Source organism: Littorina saxatilis, linkage group LG4, assembly GCF_037325665.1.
Source record: "Littorina saxatilis isolate snail1 linkage group LG4, US_GU_Lsax_2.0, whole genome shotgun sequence".
Classification (NCBI taxonomy): Eukaryota; Metazoa; Mollusca; class Gastropoda; order Littorinimorpha; family Littorinidae; genus Littorina; species Littorina saxatilis.
In genome coordinates, this window is record NC_090248.1 from 37607405 (window position 1) to 37625363 (window position 17959).

At 43.5% G+C, this 17959-nt stretch overlaps 1 protein-coding gene across 2 annotated transcripts in view; it reads right to left on the reverse strand.

Annotated features, from left to right (window-relative positions):
• Positions 1-6644: 6644 nt before the first annotated feature.
• The window catches only part of LOC138964662 (contactin-like), a 66133-nt gene continuing 54818 nt past the window's right edge, over positions 6645-17959 (reverse strand). Inside the window, exons 23-26 of one of the 2 annotated variants that reach the window (XM_070336670.1) lie at positions 17726-17930; positions 16687-16802; positions 11739-11919; positions 6645-11204 (exon numbers count right to left, since the gene is read on the reverse strand). In XM_070336670.1, coding sequence (XP_070192771.1) covers positions 11074-11204; positions 11739-11919; positions 16687-16802; positions 17726-17930 — 633 coding nt within the window. In that variant the 3' untranslated portion in view covers positions 6645-11073. Of the gene's footprint in view, positions 11205-11738; positions 11920-12151; positions 12179-16686; positions 16803-17725; positions 17931-17959 lie in introns of those variants that run through there. The other variant, XM_070336671.1, reaches the window with a different exon arrangement.

The following is a 17959-nucleotide window of genomic DNA, read 5'->3' on the forward strand; positions in this document are numbered from 1 at the left end:
ACAACACAATTATTAACCAGAAGAACAAAATGTAGGAGGGGGGTATGGGGAACTTAATCAAAACAGGAGGATTTACAGAGAAAAAAAAATTAATCAAATAAAAAAATAAAATAAAAAGATAAAGAAAAAAAACAAGGTTCGTGGCTTCTGTCTTCTTCCATTTACGTAAAAGACTGGCCAGATCTGAGGTGGTAAATAGATCCGAAAGGAGTGTGCCTTTATGCTAACATCTCTGACCTGATAATTATTGTGACCTAAGGAATCAGCCTGTTTTGCGTTTACTCGATGCAAGGGTATGGACAAGCAAGTAGGTCAACCGGATTTTTTACGGAGTCTCCATTGTATTGTCGAAAATTAGTCATGCAAAACGACCCCGCCCCCCCCCCCCCCCCCAGACGCCCACCCACCCTCCCTTTAAAGCCCACACCCTTCACCGACCCTGTCCCTTTTCTTGGACGTGCTAAGATATCTGTTTGACATTCATCTTCATCCAAAAACTGTCAGTCAATTTGATTGGGACTGATATAACTTCTAACGCAGCGTGATCGTTCATGTCAGTGTGGCCGACGTTTCTGACCCATTTATAACTCAATTATATATGCCTAAAGTCCTCATATTTGGGACAGTGTGTGTGTGTGTGTTTGTGTGTTTGTGTGTTTGTGTTTGTTTGTGTGTTTGTCTGTGTGTGTTTGTGTGTTTGCCTTCTTGTTTGCGTGTGCACATGCGTTTGTGTGTGTGTTTGTGTTTGTCTGTGTGTTTGCCTGTGTGTTTGTATGTATGTACGTGTGTCTGTGTGTGTGAGTATGTGCGTGCGTGTGTGCGTGCGTGCGTGCGTGCGTGCGTGCGTGCGTGCGTGTATGCGTGTGTGTATGTGTGTGTGTGTGTGTGTGTGCGTGTGTGTGTGTGTGATAAGGTGTGTTTGTCTGTGTGTGTTTGTGTGTGTGTGTGTGTGAGTGCATGCCCTCGTGCGTGCGTGTTTGTTTATTCGTGTGCGTGTGTGCGTGCGTAAATGTGTGTGTGCGTGCGTGCGTGTGTACGTGCGTGTGTGCGTGCGTGCATGCGTTCGTGCGTGCGTACGTGTGTGTGTGTGTGTGTGTGTGTGTGTGTATGTATGTGTGTGTGTGTGTGTGTGTGTGTGTGTGTGTGTGTGTGTGTGTGTGTGTGTGTGTGTGTGCATGCGCTCGTCCGTGAATCTTAATGTGTGTCTGTCTGCCAGTTTGTCTGTCTGATAAATGGGGGGGGGGGGGGGGGGGGAATGCGATGTAAACTATTCGCACTACCATGCCGCAATAACTAGACTGCAATGAAAAATCAATGCATGACCTGTTTCTCACGACATCCGTCTCCCTCTTTTCAGGGCCTTGGTCATAAAACCTCTGAATTGCACCTATCAACAGAAAATGTAATCAAAAATGCAAATAAAGGCGGACAGAGAGCCGCGAATTTGCTCTTCGTGTGGAGTCAAAAGGAGTGTTACATTTACTTGAATTTACATGTTGCATGTCTGAGACTTGATGCTCTCGTCCTAGTCTCTCCTTGTGGTTGCTAGTACTTTCTCACCCCTCCCCCTCCTTTTTATATTTAGTCAAGTTTTGACTAAATATTTTAACATAGAGGGGGAATCGAGACGAGGGTCGTGGTGTATGTGCGTGCGTGTGTGTGTGTGTGTGTGTGTGTGTGTGTGCGTGCGTGTGTGTGTGTGTGTAGAGCGATTCAGACTAAACTACTGGACCGATCTTTATGAAATTTGACATGAGAGTTCCTGGGTATGAAATCCCCAGACGTTTTTTTCATTTTTTTGATAAATGTCTTTGATGACGTCATATCCGGCTTTTCGTGAAAGTTGAGGCGGCACTGTCACGCCCTCATTTTTCAACCAAATTGGTTCAAATTTTGGTCAAGTAATCTTCGACGAAGCCCGGACTTCGGTATTGCATTTCAGCTTGGTGGCTTAAAAATTAATTAATGACTTTGGTCATTAAAAATCTGAAAATTGTAAAAAAAAATGAAAATTTATAAAACGATCCAAATTTACTTTTATCTTATTCTCCATCATTTGCTAATTCCAAAAACATATAAATATGTTATATTCGGATTAAAAACATGCTCTGAAAATTAAATATATAAAAATTATTATCAAAATTAAATTGTCCAAATCAATTTAAAAACACTTTTATCTTATTCCTTGTCGGTTCCTGATTCCAAAAACATATAGATATGATATGTTTGGATTAAAAACACGCTCAGAAAGTTAAAACAAAGAGAGGTACAGAAAAGCGTGCTATCCTTCTTAGCGCAACTACTACCCCGCTCTTCTTGTCAATTTCACTGCCTTTGCCATGAGCGGTGGACTGACGATGCTACGAGTATACGGTCTTGCTGAAAAATGGCAGCTACTTGACTAAATATTGTATTTTCGCCTTACGCGACTTGTTACATTTACGGTCATTGTTAAAAAATGCAGTGCCGGGTTCAGTTTCATTCTGTGAGTTCCACAGCTTGACTAAATGTAGTATTTTCGCCTTACGCGACTTGTTCTTTGTTCTCTTCTGTAGATTCTTCTGTTCCTATTTAGTTCCCCATCTCCATTCTTTCACTTTGTTCTTCTGGTTTATTGTTGTTATGTACACCATTATGAAATGTGTGTAATTTAGTATTGTTCTGGTCACGTGATATAAGCATTTGCTTGAGTGCCCTAGCTGTATGTTTTGAACTGTTAATGCAAAGAAATTCTGAATACAATTTACCAAAAGGAGTGGACATCGTGTCATTGCTGGTCATGCTCATCACGTTTGACCATTGTCAAGCCCGGGTTCAGTTGCCTCGTAGTAAAGGACGTATAAAAACCCTCAAGCGGGTGTGATTTATCATCATAATACAGCGTGACTGATCTTCTTCTTCTTCTTCTTCTAATTCTTCGTTCATGGGCTGAAACTCCCACGTTCACTCATGTTTTTTGCACGAGTGGGTGTTTACGTGTATGACCGGTTTTACCCCGCCATTCAGGCAGCCATACGCCGATTTCGGGAAACATGCTGGGTATTTTCGTGTATTTATAACCCACCGAACTCTGACATGGATTACAAGATCTTTTCCGTGCGCACTTGGTCTTGACTGATGAATTAACAGAAAGAAAAAGTTATCAAAAGACAGTATGTTCTTTGTTTGTGTGTGTGTGTGTGTATGTGTGTGTATGTGTGTGTGTGTGTGTGTGTGTGTGTGTGTGTGTGTGTGTGTGTGTTTATTGTCTGTGCATGCTCAACAGTAAAAGTTATATATATGCAAGCTGTGCATACGTAATACATGAACAAAGAACAACACCGACACAATTTCAATGATGAATTTACAGGTAAGTATTTGCTGGTTGTCATCACTGGACAAACGTTATCCTGATTCGGCTGTGAAGGTCTTTGGCTCGGCAACGAATGCGAGTCGTACATTGGTGAAAGGAAACGCCCTTTCCCCTCCATTTTCCCACGATTGACAAAAGGGTCTTTCCTGGCAAAAATTGCTTAGGCACAGTTAATAATTGTCTACCTATACCCGTGTGACTTGGAATAATAGGCCGTGAAAGGTAAATATGCGCCGAAATGGCTGCAATCTACTGGCCGTATAAAATTTCATCTCACACGGCATCACTGCAGAGCGCCTAGAACTGTACCCACGGAATATGCGCGATATAAGCCTCATTGATTGATTGATTGATACGTTGCTGGGACTGGAAGAACGTCTGAACAAGGTGTTTGTTTCAATTCTCACTCGTGTTTTACGAAGCCGTATAATCTGTTAATAGTACATAACAAAGGAGCACACGAAAATTCAACTTACACATGAAGGCGAGGGTGAAGAGTCATGCAGCGCTCCTTAAAGCCAACTAGACACTTCTAGCTGGTTCCAATAATGTCCTTTCATCGCAGGTACATCTTTACAGAGGAACCCCCCCCCCCCCCCACCCCTCCCCCCCTCCCCCCCTCCCGCTTTAACACCTCCAAAAATCTTAGAAACTCCGGTCTTAAAAGGAGGGAGTCTTAAAATGGGGGTGAATTTACTGAGGTTTTGAACAGTATGTTTGTTTGTTTGCTTAACGCCCAGCCGACCACGAAGGGCCATGTCAGGGCGGTGCTGCTTTGACATATAGCGTGCGCCACACACAAGACAGAAGTCGCAGCACAGGCTTCATGTCTCACCCAGTCACATTATTCTGACAGCGGACCAACCAGTCCTAGCACTAACCCCATAATGCCAGACGCCAGGCGGAGCAGCCACTAGATTGCCAATTTTAAAGTCTTAGGTATGACCCGGCCGGGGTTTGAACCCACGACCTCCCGATCACGGGGCGGATGCCTTACCATTAGGCCAACCGTGCCGGTGGTTTTGAACAGAACATCTGAGAGAAAAAAAAACAAGGTCAGAAAGGGAGGTCTTATATTGGGGGGTCTTATTAACAGAGAGGCCCTACTGTGCTGAAAGTCAGGGGTCTTATTAACAGAGGGGTCCTACTGTGCTGAAAGTCAGGGGTCTTATTAACAGAGGGGTCCTACTGTGCTGAAAGTCAGGGGTCTTATTAACAGAGGGGCCCTACTGTGCTGAAAGTCGGGGGTCTTATTAACAGAGAGGTCCTACTGTGCTGAAAGTCAGGGGTCTTATTAACAGAGAGGCCCTACTGTGCTGAAAGTCAGGGGTCTTATTAACAGAGAGGCCCTACTGTGCTGAAAGTCAGGGGTCTTATTAACAGAGAGGCCCTACTGTGCTGAAAGTCAGGGGTCTTATTAACAGAGAGGCCCTACTGTGCTGAAAGTCAGGGGTCTTATTAACAGAGGGAACCTACTGTGCTGAAAGTCAGGGGTCTTATTAACAGAGAGGCCCTACTGTGCTGAAAGTCAGGGGTCTTATTAACAGAGAGGCCCTACTGTGCTGAAAGTCAGGGGTCTTATTAACAGAGAGGCCCTACTGTGCTGAAAGTCAGGGGTATTATCAACAGAGGGAACCTACTGTGCTGAAAGTCAGGGGTCTTATTAACAGAGAGGCCCTGCTGTGCTGAAAGTCAGGGGTATTATCAACAGAGGGAACCTACTGTGCTGAAAGTCAGGGGTCTTAGTTACAGAGAGGCCCTACTGTGCTGAAAGTCAAGGGTCTTATTAACAGAGAGGCCCTACTGTGCTGAAAGTCAGGGGTATTATCAACAGAGGGGCCCTACTGTGCTGAAAGTCAGGGGTCTTATTAACAGAGGGGCCTACTGTGCTGAAAGTCAGGGGTATTATTAACAGAGGGGTCCTACTGTGCTGAAAGTCAGGGGTCTCATTAACAGAGAGGCCCTACTGTGCTGAAAGTCAGGGGTCTTATTAACAGAGGGGCCCTACTGTGCTGAAAGTCAGACGTCTTATTAACAGAGCCAGAGGGCCCTACTGTGCTGAAAGTCAGGGGTCTTATTAACAGAGGGGCCCTACTGTGCTGAAAGTCAGGGGTCTTATTAACAGAGGGGTCCTACTGTGCTGAAATTCAGGGGTCTTATTAACAGAGGGGCCCTTCTGTGCTGAAAGTCAGGGGTCTTATTAACAGAGCCAGAGGGCCCTACTGTGCTGAAAGTCAGGGGTCTTATTAACAGAGGGGTCCTACTATGCTGAAAGTCAGGGGTCTTATTAACAGAGAGGCCCTACTGTGCTGAAAGTCAGGGGTCTTATTAACAGAGAGGCCCTACTGTGCTGAAAGTCAGGGTTCTTATTAACAGAGGGGTCCTACTATGCTGAAAGTCAGGGGTCTTATTAACAGAGGGGCCCTACTGTGCTGAAAGTCAGGGGTCTTATTAACAGAGGGAACCTACTGTGCTGAAAGTCAGGGGTCTTATTAACAGAGGGAACCTACTGTGCTGAAAGTCAGGGGTCTTATTAACAGAGGGGCCCTACTGTGCTGAAAGTCAGGGGTCTTATTAACAGAGGGGCCCTACTGTGCTGAAAGTCAGGCGTCTTATTAACAGAGCCAGAGGGCCCTACTATGCTGAAAGTCAGGGGTCTTATTAACAGAGGGGTCCTACTATGCTGAAAGTCAGGGGTCTTATTAACAGAGGGGCCCTACTGTGCTGAAAGTCAGGGGTCTTAGCGCCGTAGAAGGCGAGGTTAAGGGGTCAGTGTTCCTTGAAGCCAAACAAAAACCCAACCCCCGCTGATCGCATAAATACGGATCTCCTTCTCTAGACGGAACAGCAATTCATACCTTTCTGAATTTCTCCCGTACCTACATACCTGAACTTTTTTCTGTTGTCGATGTGCTCATTTTTTTCAGTTCACATTTGATATTTTATTGCCCAAGTTTGGGAATTCGTTTTGATAGATGCGTACACATCACATCGTCAGAATGTTTACATGTGATGATACTGACGGTTTAGATGGTAATTGTTTATATTTCTTTGAGAAGGAGTCAATAACAGAAAGAAAAGCAAATCACACTTAGGAATGATAGTAGTATTTGTTCAGATCTCACTTAAAAGCAAAATTCACAAGAATTTATCACAGGTTCTTTTTCGATTTTCATTGTAAACTATAGCTAGCTGTTCTTACCCATCAAACAGATGCACTCTTTCTCTCACACACACACAAACGCACATGCACACACACACCATTCATACAAACAAACACACTGAATTGAACTTTATTATTTGTACATCTTTATTTAGAAAATGATCAATGCAAAATTGCCTCTATATGTATAAACGATGGATATGTTAGTGGTGTATAGACATCATACGTGTTAAGCCACACATGCACAAAATGGAATATGTCTTTCATTCATTATATCGATCAGTATTTTTCAGTGAAATCAAAAAGACAACAAACGTAAACAGAATCTCAGAAGTATATGGAAAAATTAACACAAGCACAAAGACATCCTGAAGTAAAGATTCAAGAAGGAATTCTGAAAAGGGAAGGAATTCTGAGAATTGCGTGGATTATAATTTCAGTGGCAGATCGAGTATAGAAAAAGGAATTGAGTATTCCTGAGTAAAACCAAGAAAGAAAAACATTGTGAGTTGGAGTTCTTTCAAAGCGCAAGTCACACCTCAACAGGAACAAATTGCTCTGAGATTGCTTTCGGATTGCTATAAAAACAATATGTTTGGGATATGCCATTGCAAAATCAAAATGGTTTGTGCTGGGTAAGCAAGGCGGGGTTGGGGTGTATCAAAAGCTTAAAAAAAAAAAGCATGGAAACACTCGTTAAACCCTTAAATCTTTACTGGCCTTGTTTTTTTTAACAGAACAGTGAGCATTCTTGTAACCTTTAAAGTCATAATTCAATTTTCACTCTAATTGAATTTTCAAAATCTACTAAGGCCTCAAATTATTTGTTTGTATGTATGTATTGTTCAATATGCTGTTGCTGAAAAAAAATATTTTGCTTCGAGTCCGGTAAAATCTTCAAATGGGGGCAAGTGAGTTATGGTTTTCCATGTAACTTTGAGGCGACATCTCAACACAGCAAAACGCAGGGTCCAGGGACTGAAGTAGAAGTAAAAACGTTTACCGGGACGTCGTGACCTCTCATGAGAAGCCCCCTGAAGCTAACTAATTTCTATAATTTGGATGTCGAAAGTGGGATATTTCATGTGTTTTAGAATATTTGCACAGATCCGCAAAGAAATCTCATCTCTAAAAACGTGTGTCCTCTAAACAGTTTTCAAATAAATGCCAGCAAAAAAACACAGAACGTAATTCAATGAAAATGGGAAAACAGGACATCATCCAACAAAACAGCTGCACGACCAAAAGCTTAAGAAGCTTAAAATATCCGAGATTCCTCCGAACAGGAAATGATTTAAAGGTAAATATGCTGAAAACAAAACTAAATCAAAGGACTTTTCGTCACGACACAAACAGGATGTTTCTTTAGGCTCTTTGATTTAATTCACACACAAAAATCTAGTGATGAGATTCACCATTTTGAACAGCTGCAAGTCAATATCAGATAGAAAAATCTCAGTTGTGCAGGAAATAATTTTCTTTTCAGAAAAAACAAAACAAAAACAAAAACACAAAACAAACAAAACAAAACACCCAGAACAGAACATTTCAGTAAAGATTTGGGACAGAACATTATGGAAGACTTTTTGAACTGTTCAAAAAAAGAAGAACCCAACATTAATTCTCAAAGGTATACTATACAAGGAAGTCATAAAAGTACTATTTGATTCTACATTTTGAAAATGTTATACAGGTTATACAGGTAATATTCATATCTACATTAAATACAATAAAGGAAACAAGAAACCAATAGAGGGAAGCACCTACACACGCCACATTAAATGTGAGGAATGATGGCATATTGTGGAGCAAGTAAAGAGTTTATGCAATGGCAACAGTTGTAAAAAGGGAATTCATAAGGAAAAAGACTAGCAATCATTTGGGGAAAAAAAGGTAGGTTACAGATGCAAAAAAAAAAATTAAAAAAAAATATTGACTGGATGTAAAATTGAAGAAAAAGAGACAGACCAAAGTAGAGAGAACAAAATCATTCGTCAGTGTAGCAAAATTAAATTCATAAATCTGCAGTACAGAAACTACACTTCCAAAAATCTAAAAACAAGACAAGAGTATACTGATCAAAAGGGTAAAACAACAAAGACATCTTTGTGATATACATGAATATACATTTTGGTATTCTTAAACAGCCAGACATCTAACCTTGCTGAATTATATTTTCATTGAAAACACCACTGTCTCAGAATTTTTCACATTTGAATCACACTGGAATTAGGTTAATGTATCATGTCAGAATGTTGGATTTTAGGCAGACAACTCTGGATGCTTTCATTTCTATCCATGAAAACATCTGATCTGAAACAAGAACTCTGCATGCTTTCATTTCTATCCATGAAAACATCTTATCTGAAACAAGAACTCTGCATGCTTTCATTTCTATCCATGAAAACATCTTATCTGAAACAAGAACTCTGCATGCTTTCATTTGTATCCATGAAAACATCTTATCTGAAACAAGAACTGTGCATGCTTTCATTTCTATCCATGAAAACATTTCATCTGAACAAGAACAGAGACACTTTGGGGGAATATTTAACTCAAACTTTCACAACCATGATGTTACTACCAAATAAAATACAATGTATAAACTGACGCCAGTGCAGTCACCTTACTTCTTACAAGGCATCATACTGACATGCCGATGAAGGGTGGTGGTGATTGACAGGGGGAAGGGGGGGGGGGGGGGTGCGGCATCCGGCAGACTCACTCGGATTCTATATAACCATTGAACAAAGCAAAGCAAAGAGTGACATAAATGCCCAGCATATATAACATGCATAAAGATTGTGTACTGGGCAAAAGTATCATGTCTTAATATACAACCTGCATTTTAGCATTGCAAGGGACAGAACCATTTAATTTATTCACATGCAGTAAAAAGTGAACTTCTGTCACAATCATTCCATGAATACGTACAGGTTAATATCTTGGGAATCAGGTTAAATTTTCTTTCAAATGATCTTCTCATCACATTGCCAAAATATTATTCACATTACAGAATTTTGTTGTTGTTTGTGTCAAAATTTCTTTATTTGGTGTTTAACGCCGTTTTCAACCGTTCAAGGTTATATCGCGACGGGGAAAGGGGGGGAGATGGGATAGAGCCACTTGTTAATTGTTTCTTGTTCACAAAAGCACTAATCAAAAAATTGCTCCAGGGGCTTGCAACGTAGTACAATATATGACCTTACTGGGAGAATGCAAGTTTTCAGTGCAAAGGACTTAACATTTCTTACATACTGCTTGACTAAAATCTTTACAAACATTGACTATATTCTATACAAGAAACACTTAACAAGGGTAAAAGGAGAAACAGAATCCGTTAGTCGCCTCTTACGACATGCTGGGGAGCATCGGGTAAATTCTTCCCCCTAACCCGCTGTGTCAAAATGATATGTCAATTAACTGATATGTGAGATAATAAAACAATGTAACATGACAATTTTCCTCTCAATAAAGAGAAAATAATTCAGAGAAAATAAAAATCTGACACAACCAAATTGTACTGGAATGTAGTTAAAGGGAAAATGGTTTAAAATAAATTGCAAACAATACCTTGACAAAAAAAACAATTGTCCTATTTTATGTAAACTTCTGGTCATATAAAATTATTGAACAGAAATAGTTTACACGCTGTGAAAAAAGCGCAATGGCCAATTCTAAGAGATTCAAACTACATAAGCAGCGATCATTTTGCGCTATATTTGGAAAGATGACTTTCACTTCTTTCACAAACAATTCAGAATCATGTTTGTTTAAAATTTGCTTCCATTTCAACATTTCACACTCAGTCACACAGGCACTTTCACAACACACATTATCAAATCAAACTATGTACACATTTATCTTTTCACAGTAAAAAATAATGAAGTTCCAGGTGAAAACCTCTAAACAAAAATTAAAATGGCAACTTTTTCTGTTTTTTTTTGTTGCATCCCTGTTTCCATACAAAATGCTGGAAGCAGTTCACACATAGGGCAAATACAAAAAAATCTGAGATCTATATGTATCAATCATCCATTTGATAACATCGGATAGCTAGTTTGAACACAAAAGACAACCAGCTATACCCTCTTTGCATGAAAAACTATTTGAGGGCAAAAGGCCTTCGAATACCACAGATTTTTAGCCTAAAATTTACCTTTGATGGAAGAGAGATGCTAACCAATGCAAACCCTGTGCACATCATTTCCAAAGCTTAATTCAATGCTGCTTGCCTAAGGTGCTAGCCAGGACCGATGTGCACGAGAAAGTACCCAAATGGGTGGGAACCAACCGCGGGGTCAGACTGGTTGAAATCTTAAACAAATCTCCATTTCAACCAATCCGACACAGCAGCTGGTTCCCACACAGTTGGACACTTTCTCATGCACACCAGCCCAGAAGACTTGTTCTGCATGGCTCTCCCACACTGTAGTTCGTGTTAACAGCGCTTACTTCCCTTATCATTTGATCCCATGGAGAGAAAAAAAATTGAAATCATTGTTGTCACTGGCAGCAGTAGTGTTAGAGGTATGAGAGGTTTTCACAGAAAACATCATTAGTGTTTGTGGAGTTTAGCAAGAAGTGTGGACAGCAGAAGGGAGCACACCAAGGTGATCAAGGATGACTGTAGCAGAGAGCCCCCTGCCATCACCTCTGTTGTCTCTGGGTTGAAGGGCACCTGGCCCTCTGAAACACACAGACAATTCCATGTTAAGTGTGTTGGAAATGTGAGTAAATTTGACCTATTATGATTCAATTTTCCCCACACAGATAGGTTATTTGGTCAACATTTACTTTTGGGTTCAAAGAGAATTTTTTTAATTCAAAAACAAATTCACATTGTTTTTTTCATTCACTTAATCTTTTCACTTTTTCTTGTCCACCACAGCTGCATCTCTCACACAAATCTCTCTCTCTTTCTCTCTCCCTCACACCCCCCCCCCCCCCCAACACATACAACCCCAAAATTCCCACCTCCCAAAATGAAATACACGGAGGGTGAATTCCTCTTGTCCTCACCACCACCACTGTATCTCTCACACTCATCTCTCCCTCTTTCACACACATGCACGCACACACCCACATGCACACACACATGCAAGCACGCATACACACACACACACACTAACAAACACCAATACACCACACACACACACATGCACGCACGCACACACAGCCTCTCCTCTCACCCCCACACCTCATTAGGCCTACAACACCTACCTCCCACAGTGAAATAGACAGAAGGGGAGCTCCTTTTCCCCTGGCCGCCGCGACTGTATCCAAAGATACGCAGCTGGTACAGCACAGACTCCGTAAGGTTAGTGAGGGTGCCGTAGTTCCTTCGCCCCACGTCCATATTCCGAGCTTTACGGATATTCTCACCACTCGGCCAGTACTGGATCTGTGCATGACAAGCAAAAGTAGTTAAGTGGTGAGACTGTGAGAGGGTTCCACTGAAAATGATCAGATCCACTCCTGAAAATAAGAAAAGCAAACAGAGCTTTTTGGATTCCTTGCCACTTGGCCAGTACTGGATCTGTGCATGACAACCAAATGTAGCTCAGCGGTGAGACTGTGAGGATTCCACTAACAATGTTCAGATTCATCCCCCAAAATATGATAATCGAACCGAGCTTTTTGCCACTTGGTCAGTACTGGATCTGTGCATGACCAAGGAAGGTGGTTTAAGGCCTGTCCAGACACCCCAGGCTGACCCTGTCCACATTTGACTTATGCTCAAAACGGTCCCGCTGGGCACGCCGCGGCGGGCTATGATCGCGAAGCGTTATCTGCAGAAGAATAGAGCGTGTTCTAATTTCTCTGACACAGAAATAGAACGACGAAAATTTGACCAATCAGAGAAAAACCAGAGCGATGACGTCAACCGTCAGATCGAGTTGGATTGTGGGTAGACTCTAAGTATCTCTTCGACACAGATCGGCGAACTTATCGATCTATACAGAAGCCACGAATCCCTGTGGAATACATTTTCCAAGTTATACAAAAACAGGGACGCAAAGTTCGCGGCGTGGCAGTCGATGCAACTGTCACTGTTTTATATGTACGCAGCCATACGCAGCTCCCTGGTTCTCTGAGGACATCACAGCTGCCAAGATCGAGAGACGGCGAGCGGAGCGTGCATGGCGACACTCTGGCCTGGAGGTTCATAAGCAGATTCTCAGGGATGCGGTGCTTCGAGTCACGCATACCATCACTGCTGCCAAGATCGAGCACTTCCACGACTGCATCGTCAACGCCTCATCATCCAGGGAGCTGTTCTCCATCATGTCCTCTCTCCTGGGCTCCTCCCCCGCTGCCCCCTTACCCACTGCTCACCCACCACAGGATATCCCAGAGTTATTCTCGGAGTTCTTCAAGGACAAGATTGACCAGCTTCGGAAAACACTCGATCAGCAGCCCTTCGTCCCGTCCCCACCCTCCCCTTCCTTCTCCGGCTCCCCCCTCACGTGCTTTCAGCCTGTCACTCAAAACCACGTCAAGCGACTCATCACCAAGACGGCCATCAAGACCTGCGAGCTAGATCCCCTGCCAGGCTTCCTCTTCACCAAGTGTCTGGACAAGCTCCTGCCGTCTATCACAGATATCATCAACATATCCCTGGCCACAGGCGTCGTTCCCGACTGCTTCAAGTCTGCCGTTGTCCGCCCACTCATCAAGAAGCCCGGCCTTGACGTCAACGAGTTGAAGAACTACCGTCCTGTGTCCAACCTGCCCTTCCTCTCCAAGCTTCTGGAGCGTATCATCCTGGAGCAGTTGAGCGCCCACCTGTCTTGGAACTCGCTGATGCCAGTGTACCAGTCAGCGTACCGCCCTCACCACAGCACCGAGACGGCGCTCCTGCGAATCACCACAGACCTCCTGAACGCAACAGATAGCGGTCTCGTCTCTGCCCTTGTGCTGCTGGACCTTTCCGCGGCCTTCGACACGATCGACCACCAGCTACTCGTCGATCGCCTCAGTTCCACGTTCAGCATTCACGACACCGCCCTCTCTTGGTTTAGGAACTACCTCCAGAACCGCTCTCAGACTGTCACCACTGATTCGTTCTCTTCTCAGCCTGTCCCTGTCCGCTTCGGCGTCCCACAAGGATCTGTCCTCGGCCCTGTCCTTTTCACCCTGTACACCCAACCCCTCTCCCTGGTCATCGAACGCCACGGCCTGAACTACAACTCCTTTGCCGATGACACGCAGCTCCCGAACAGCGCCAAGCCGGAGGACGTTGACGATCTCCTTGGATCCATCTCCAGTTGTTTCACTGACATCAAGAACTGGATGACTGAGAACAAGCTGAAGCTGAACAGTGAGAAGACGGAGGCCCTTCTCGTTGGAACACGACAGAAGATTGCTTCCCTCACTGTGACCGACCTCCAGCTGGATGACGCGACTGTTCCATTCTCCCCTGCTGTCAAGAGCCTTGGCGTCTTTCTTGACTCCACTCTCTCCATGCAGACACACATCTCCTTCATCATCAAGACCTGCTTTTTCCACCTACGACGCATCGCCTCCATCCGTCGCTACCTCACCCACGATGCCTGTGTCAAGCTGGTTGTCTCCCTCATCTTCAGTCGTCTGGACTACTGCAACTCCCTTCTGGCTGGCCTCCCCGCCTCATCCATTCATGGCCTACAACGAGTCCAGAACGCCGCTGCCAGGCTGACGTTGAGGAAGACGAAGCGAGACCACATCACCCCCCTACTTCGCTCCTTGCACTGGCTCCCTGTCAACACCCGAATCTCCTACAAACTGTCCACTCTGGTCTACAAGTGTCTCAACGACTCTGCTCCCGAGTACCTTCAATCCTCCCTGGACCTGTACACCCAGCCCTCCGACCGTCCCCTTCATTCTGCTGCTGACCCTCTCCGCCTCCACATCCCTCGCTCGAAACTCGCATCTGCTGGTCAGCGTGCATTTCCCTCTGCGGGCCCCTCCGTCTGGAACTCCCTGCCGCTTGAGCTTCGCCAGAGCCCCTCTCTTGACGCGTTCAAGAGTAGGTTGAAGACTCAGTTCTTCCCGTAGCTGGCTGCGACTTTCATGCTCGACGTGATGTGTTGTGCCCCAAAAGACATTCTTGTGCTGTGCTCTGTGAGAGGTGTTTTCTTTGTGCTTAATATTATTTTGTTTGGACCTAGCTATTGATGTGTAGATTGTTGTTAAACAGTTGTTTGTTTACCAGGGTTTGCTAGTGTGTGATAGGGTTCGTGTCCGTCTGAAGATGTTAGTTTCTTTGTTAGTCCTGTGTTGACAACCCTTCGACAAGCGCTTAGAACTGTACCCACGGAATACGCGCTATATAAGCTTCATATTGATTGATTGATCTTTGCAAATTACCGCTAGCGTGTTGACCTTCCTGTCAGGTGACCTTGACGCTTGCGCTCCACTGATACCGCGTTGTGAAAAAAGTCGTCGATGTGTGGCCACTCGGCAAAATCCCGCGCGACGCACAAAACGGCCTGCGGCGCATATAGCGTAAAACGGCGTCCAAGTCTGGACAGGCCTTTAGCGGTCACTTGTGGCAGGGTTCTACTGCAAATTATCAAATCCAACCCCACAAAAATGAGACAACCTGGCTTGGTCGATAAAGATGAAACAAAAAGATTTGTCATCATTTTCACGAGTTTTCATTCACAAGCACCTGGGAAATAAATCTCATGTTCCCCAGGCAATAAATCCCCGGTTACCATAGTTGCAGGAAGCAGGTTATACATGGATAATCAAAAGCAAACCCAATAGAAACGCTCGGGGATTCTTTGGCTCTTTTCATTGGTGTTTCCCCAGACCTAAACAGACGACACACGACACGTCAAGTAAACGACCACTGACACACACATTTTGACCCGTGCACAAGACGTTGTATCGATAAACGAAGCACAAATAAGAAACAATAATAAAAGCAAAGTAAATAGCAACAAGATATGCAAACATCTAACAAAGCCGAGCAAGCAGAATGACAGGTCTGATGACAAACAAAGAGGTACTGAGTCGGAAACAAGATCGCGATTCTTTCCTTCGCTGCACGACGCAATTCTTCTGTGACCTTTGACCAAACGTACCTTCCACATTCGATCACTTAGCTTAATATTTACAACAGAAAGTCGAGGGGGTGGAATACCGAGATGAACCTACAGAACTGTGCATCCTCAAACCTGACATATTCATCCTAACATTTAATGAACTCAAAAACACAGAAAGTTGCTTTCACACGCCAGCTTTGATTGCCAGTGGTTATCAAACCGGGACTCGTGTGGTTATCAGCACGGAACCCGTGTTTCAAAGCATGGCTCCCTGGGTTGATTGTGCACTTATTTTCTCACTACCAAAATGATGACAACAAGAAGAGCAAACGCTCGATCGAGTCACTTTCGCAGTTCTGAATATTATATGAGGCATCAGATGGACAGGAAGAAATTGCTATTCACAACACAATGAGTCACGTTCACATAAAATTTGAGCCCGGTCACTTTTATAGTTTCCGAGAAAAGCCCAACGTTAAGTTGTGTGTTGCCGAACAGAAAAGGCTAGTTATCTCCCTTGTTTTTCTGATAACGTTCGTAAAAGGCTACAGATGTAAATACTTTGATGTAAAGAATAATCCTACAAAGTTTCAATCACATCCGATGAACTTTGTCAAAGATATAAAATGTCTAATTTTTCCTTTGACGCTGACCTGTGACCTTGAAAAAGGTCAAAGGTCAACGAAACCATCGTTAAAGTGTAGAGGTCATTGGAGGTCACGACTAAACAAAATATGAGCCCGATCGCTTTGATAGTTTCCGAGAAAAGTCCAACGTTAAGGTGGTGTCTACGGACGGACGGCCGGCCGGATGGCCGGCCGGACAGACTAACACTGACCGATTACATAGAGTCACTTTTTCTCAAGTGACTCAAAAACGATGTTTGGTGGCTTGTCGTCAGACCAGCTTTTTTGTCGGTCTTCGGGGGGCATATCGACTTTTGTTTCATATAAACAAAAGACGATATGCTCTCCCCCTCGGACCGACAAAGAAGCTGGTCTGTCAACAACCCATCAAACATCTTATAATGTTCCCCTTGAACCAAAAAATAAATGAATAAAAATAAAAATGAATTAAAAATCCGGTCTGACAAAAAGCAAACTAAACATTTTATCTTCTAAAACAATTTAACAAACCATGTAGCCCATCAGCGGTTCCTCTGCCACGTTGGTGCTGATGCCACGGAAGTTCACTTGCACTCCAATACCATCTATGGAGTACACATGCACCTCGGTTGGGTACAGAGCAGGAGCTGAAAACAATCATTCACATGATTACTTAAACCTGTGTCATTGCAACCTATCAGATCAACAAAGAAGACAAACAGTGCAAGAAACAGCTCCAAATCATTTCATCTCATGAATTTCACATGCATGCTAAACACAATCAATCTGTTCTTCTTTTCCCTTGAGAGCCGCGTATGGCTGCCTGAATGGCGAGGTAGAAACGGTCATACACGTAAAATCCCACTCTTGCAAAAGCATGAATGAACGTAGGAGTTTTAGCCCATGAACGAAGAAGGAGAAGAAGAATCTGTTCTTCGACAACAATGTGTACATTCTTTAACTGCAATGAATGTTCCTTATTTGTTTTGTTTTTTAATTTAATGTCCATATAAGGTTAAACAATGTCTGTACAACTTGGGTTTTTTTCATTCTCTTAATCTTTTCACTTTTTCTTGTCCACCACAGCTGCATCTCTCACACAAATCTCTCTCTCTTTCTCTCTCCCTCACCATAGTGTAAGTTTATGCACATATGCTTTGGAAGGATTTACCATTGTGTAATTTCAATCGCATGTACACTCATTGCTATGATTCACTTCAGGTTTTATTCTTAGATGCACAGGAATCTGCAAATACTGATGTGCTGAACCAAAAATGGTGCTCCAAAGAAGAAAAGATTTTGCACCAGCAAGATGCTTAAATGGCTGCAACCTTCGCATGTTGTATAAAAACTCTCAGAACAGAAAATTCGCAAAGCTGTTGCGCTTGTCGTGACTTGGTCTTGCCCGAGTCATCGAAAGAGTGTTTTGTCCATAGGAATACGACCTAATGGGAAACGACACCGACTAAAAAAACTGAGGCATTAGGCGTTATTTCTTGCGGATAGTCTTCCCCCTTGGGCCGTTTCTTTCTCTCTGTCTCTCTCTCGATCACACACACAAAAGACTTACCATAGTTGGCCGTTTCCTGCGGGTAGTCTTCACCCTTGGGGCCATAGCCTGCGGAGCTGATGGACTGGACATTGCAGACATACCAGTGGCCCGGCACCAGGCCGATGATCAGGCCGTGCTCAATGTTGTCCTTGCCGGGAGGGATAGCGATGATGTTGAACCGCGCCTGCTCCTCCTCCTCCTCCTCTCTGTCCCAGTAGTTGATCTGTGTACAGGGAAATTATATACATATTC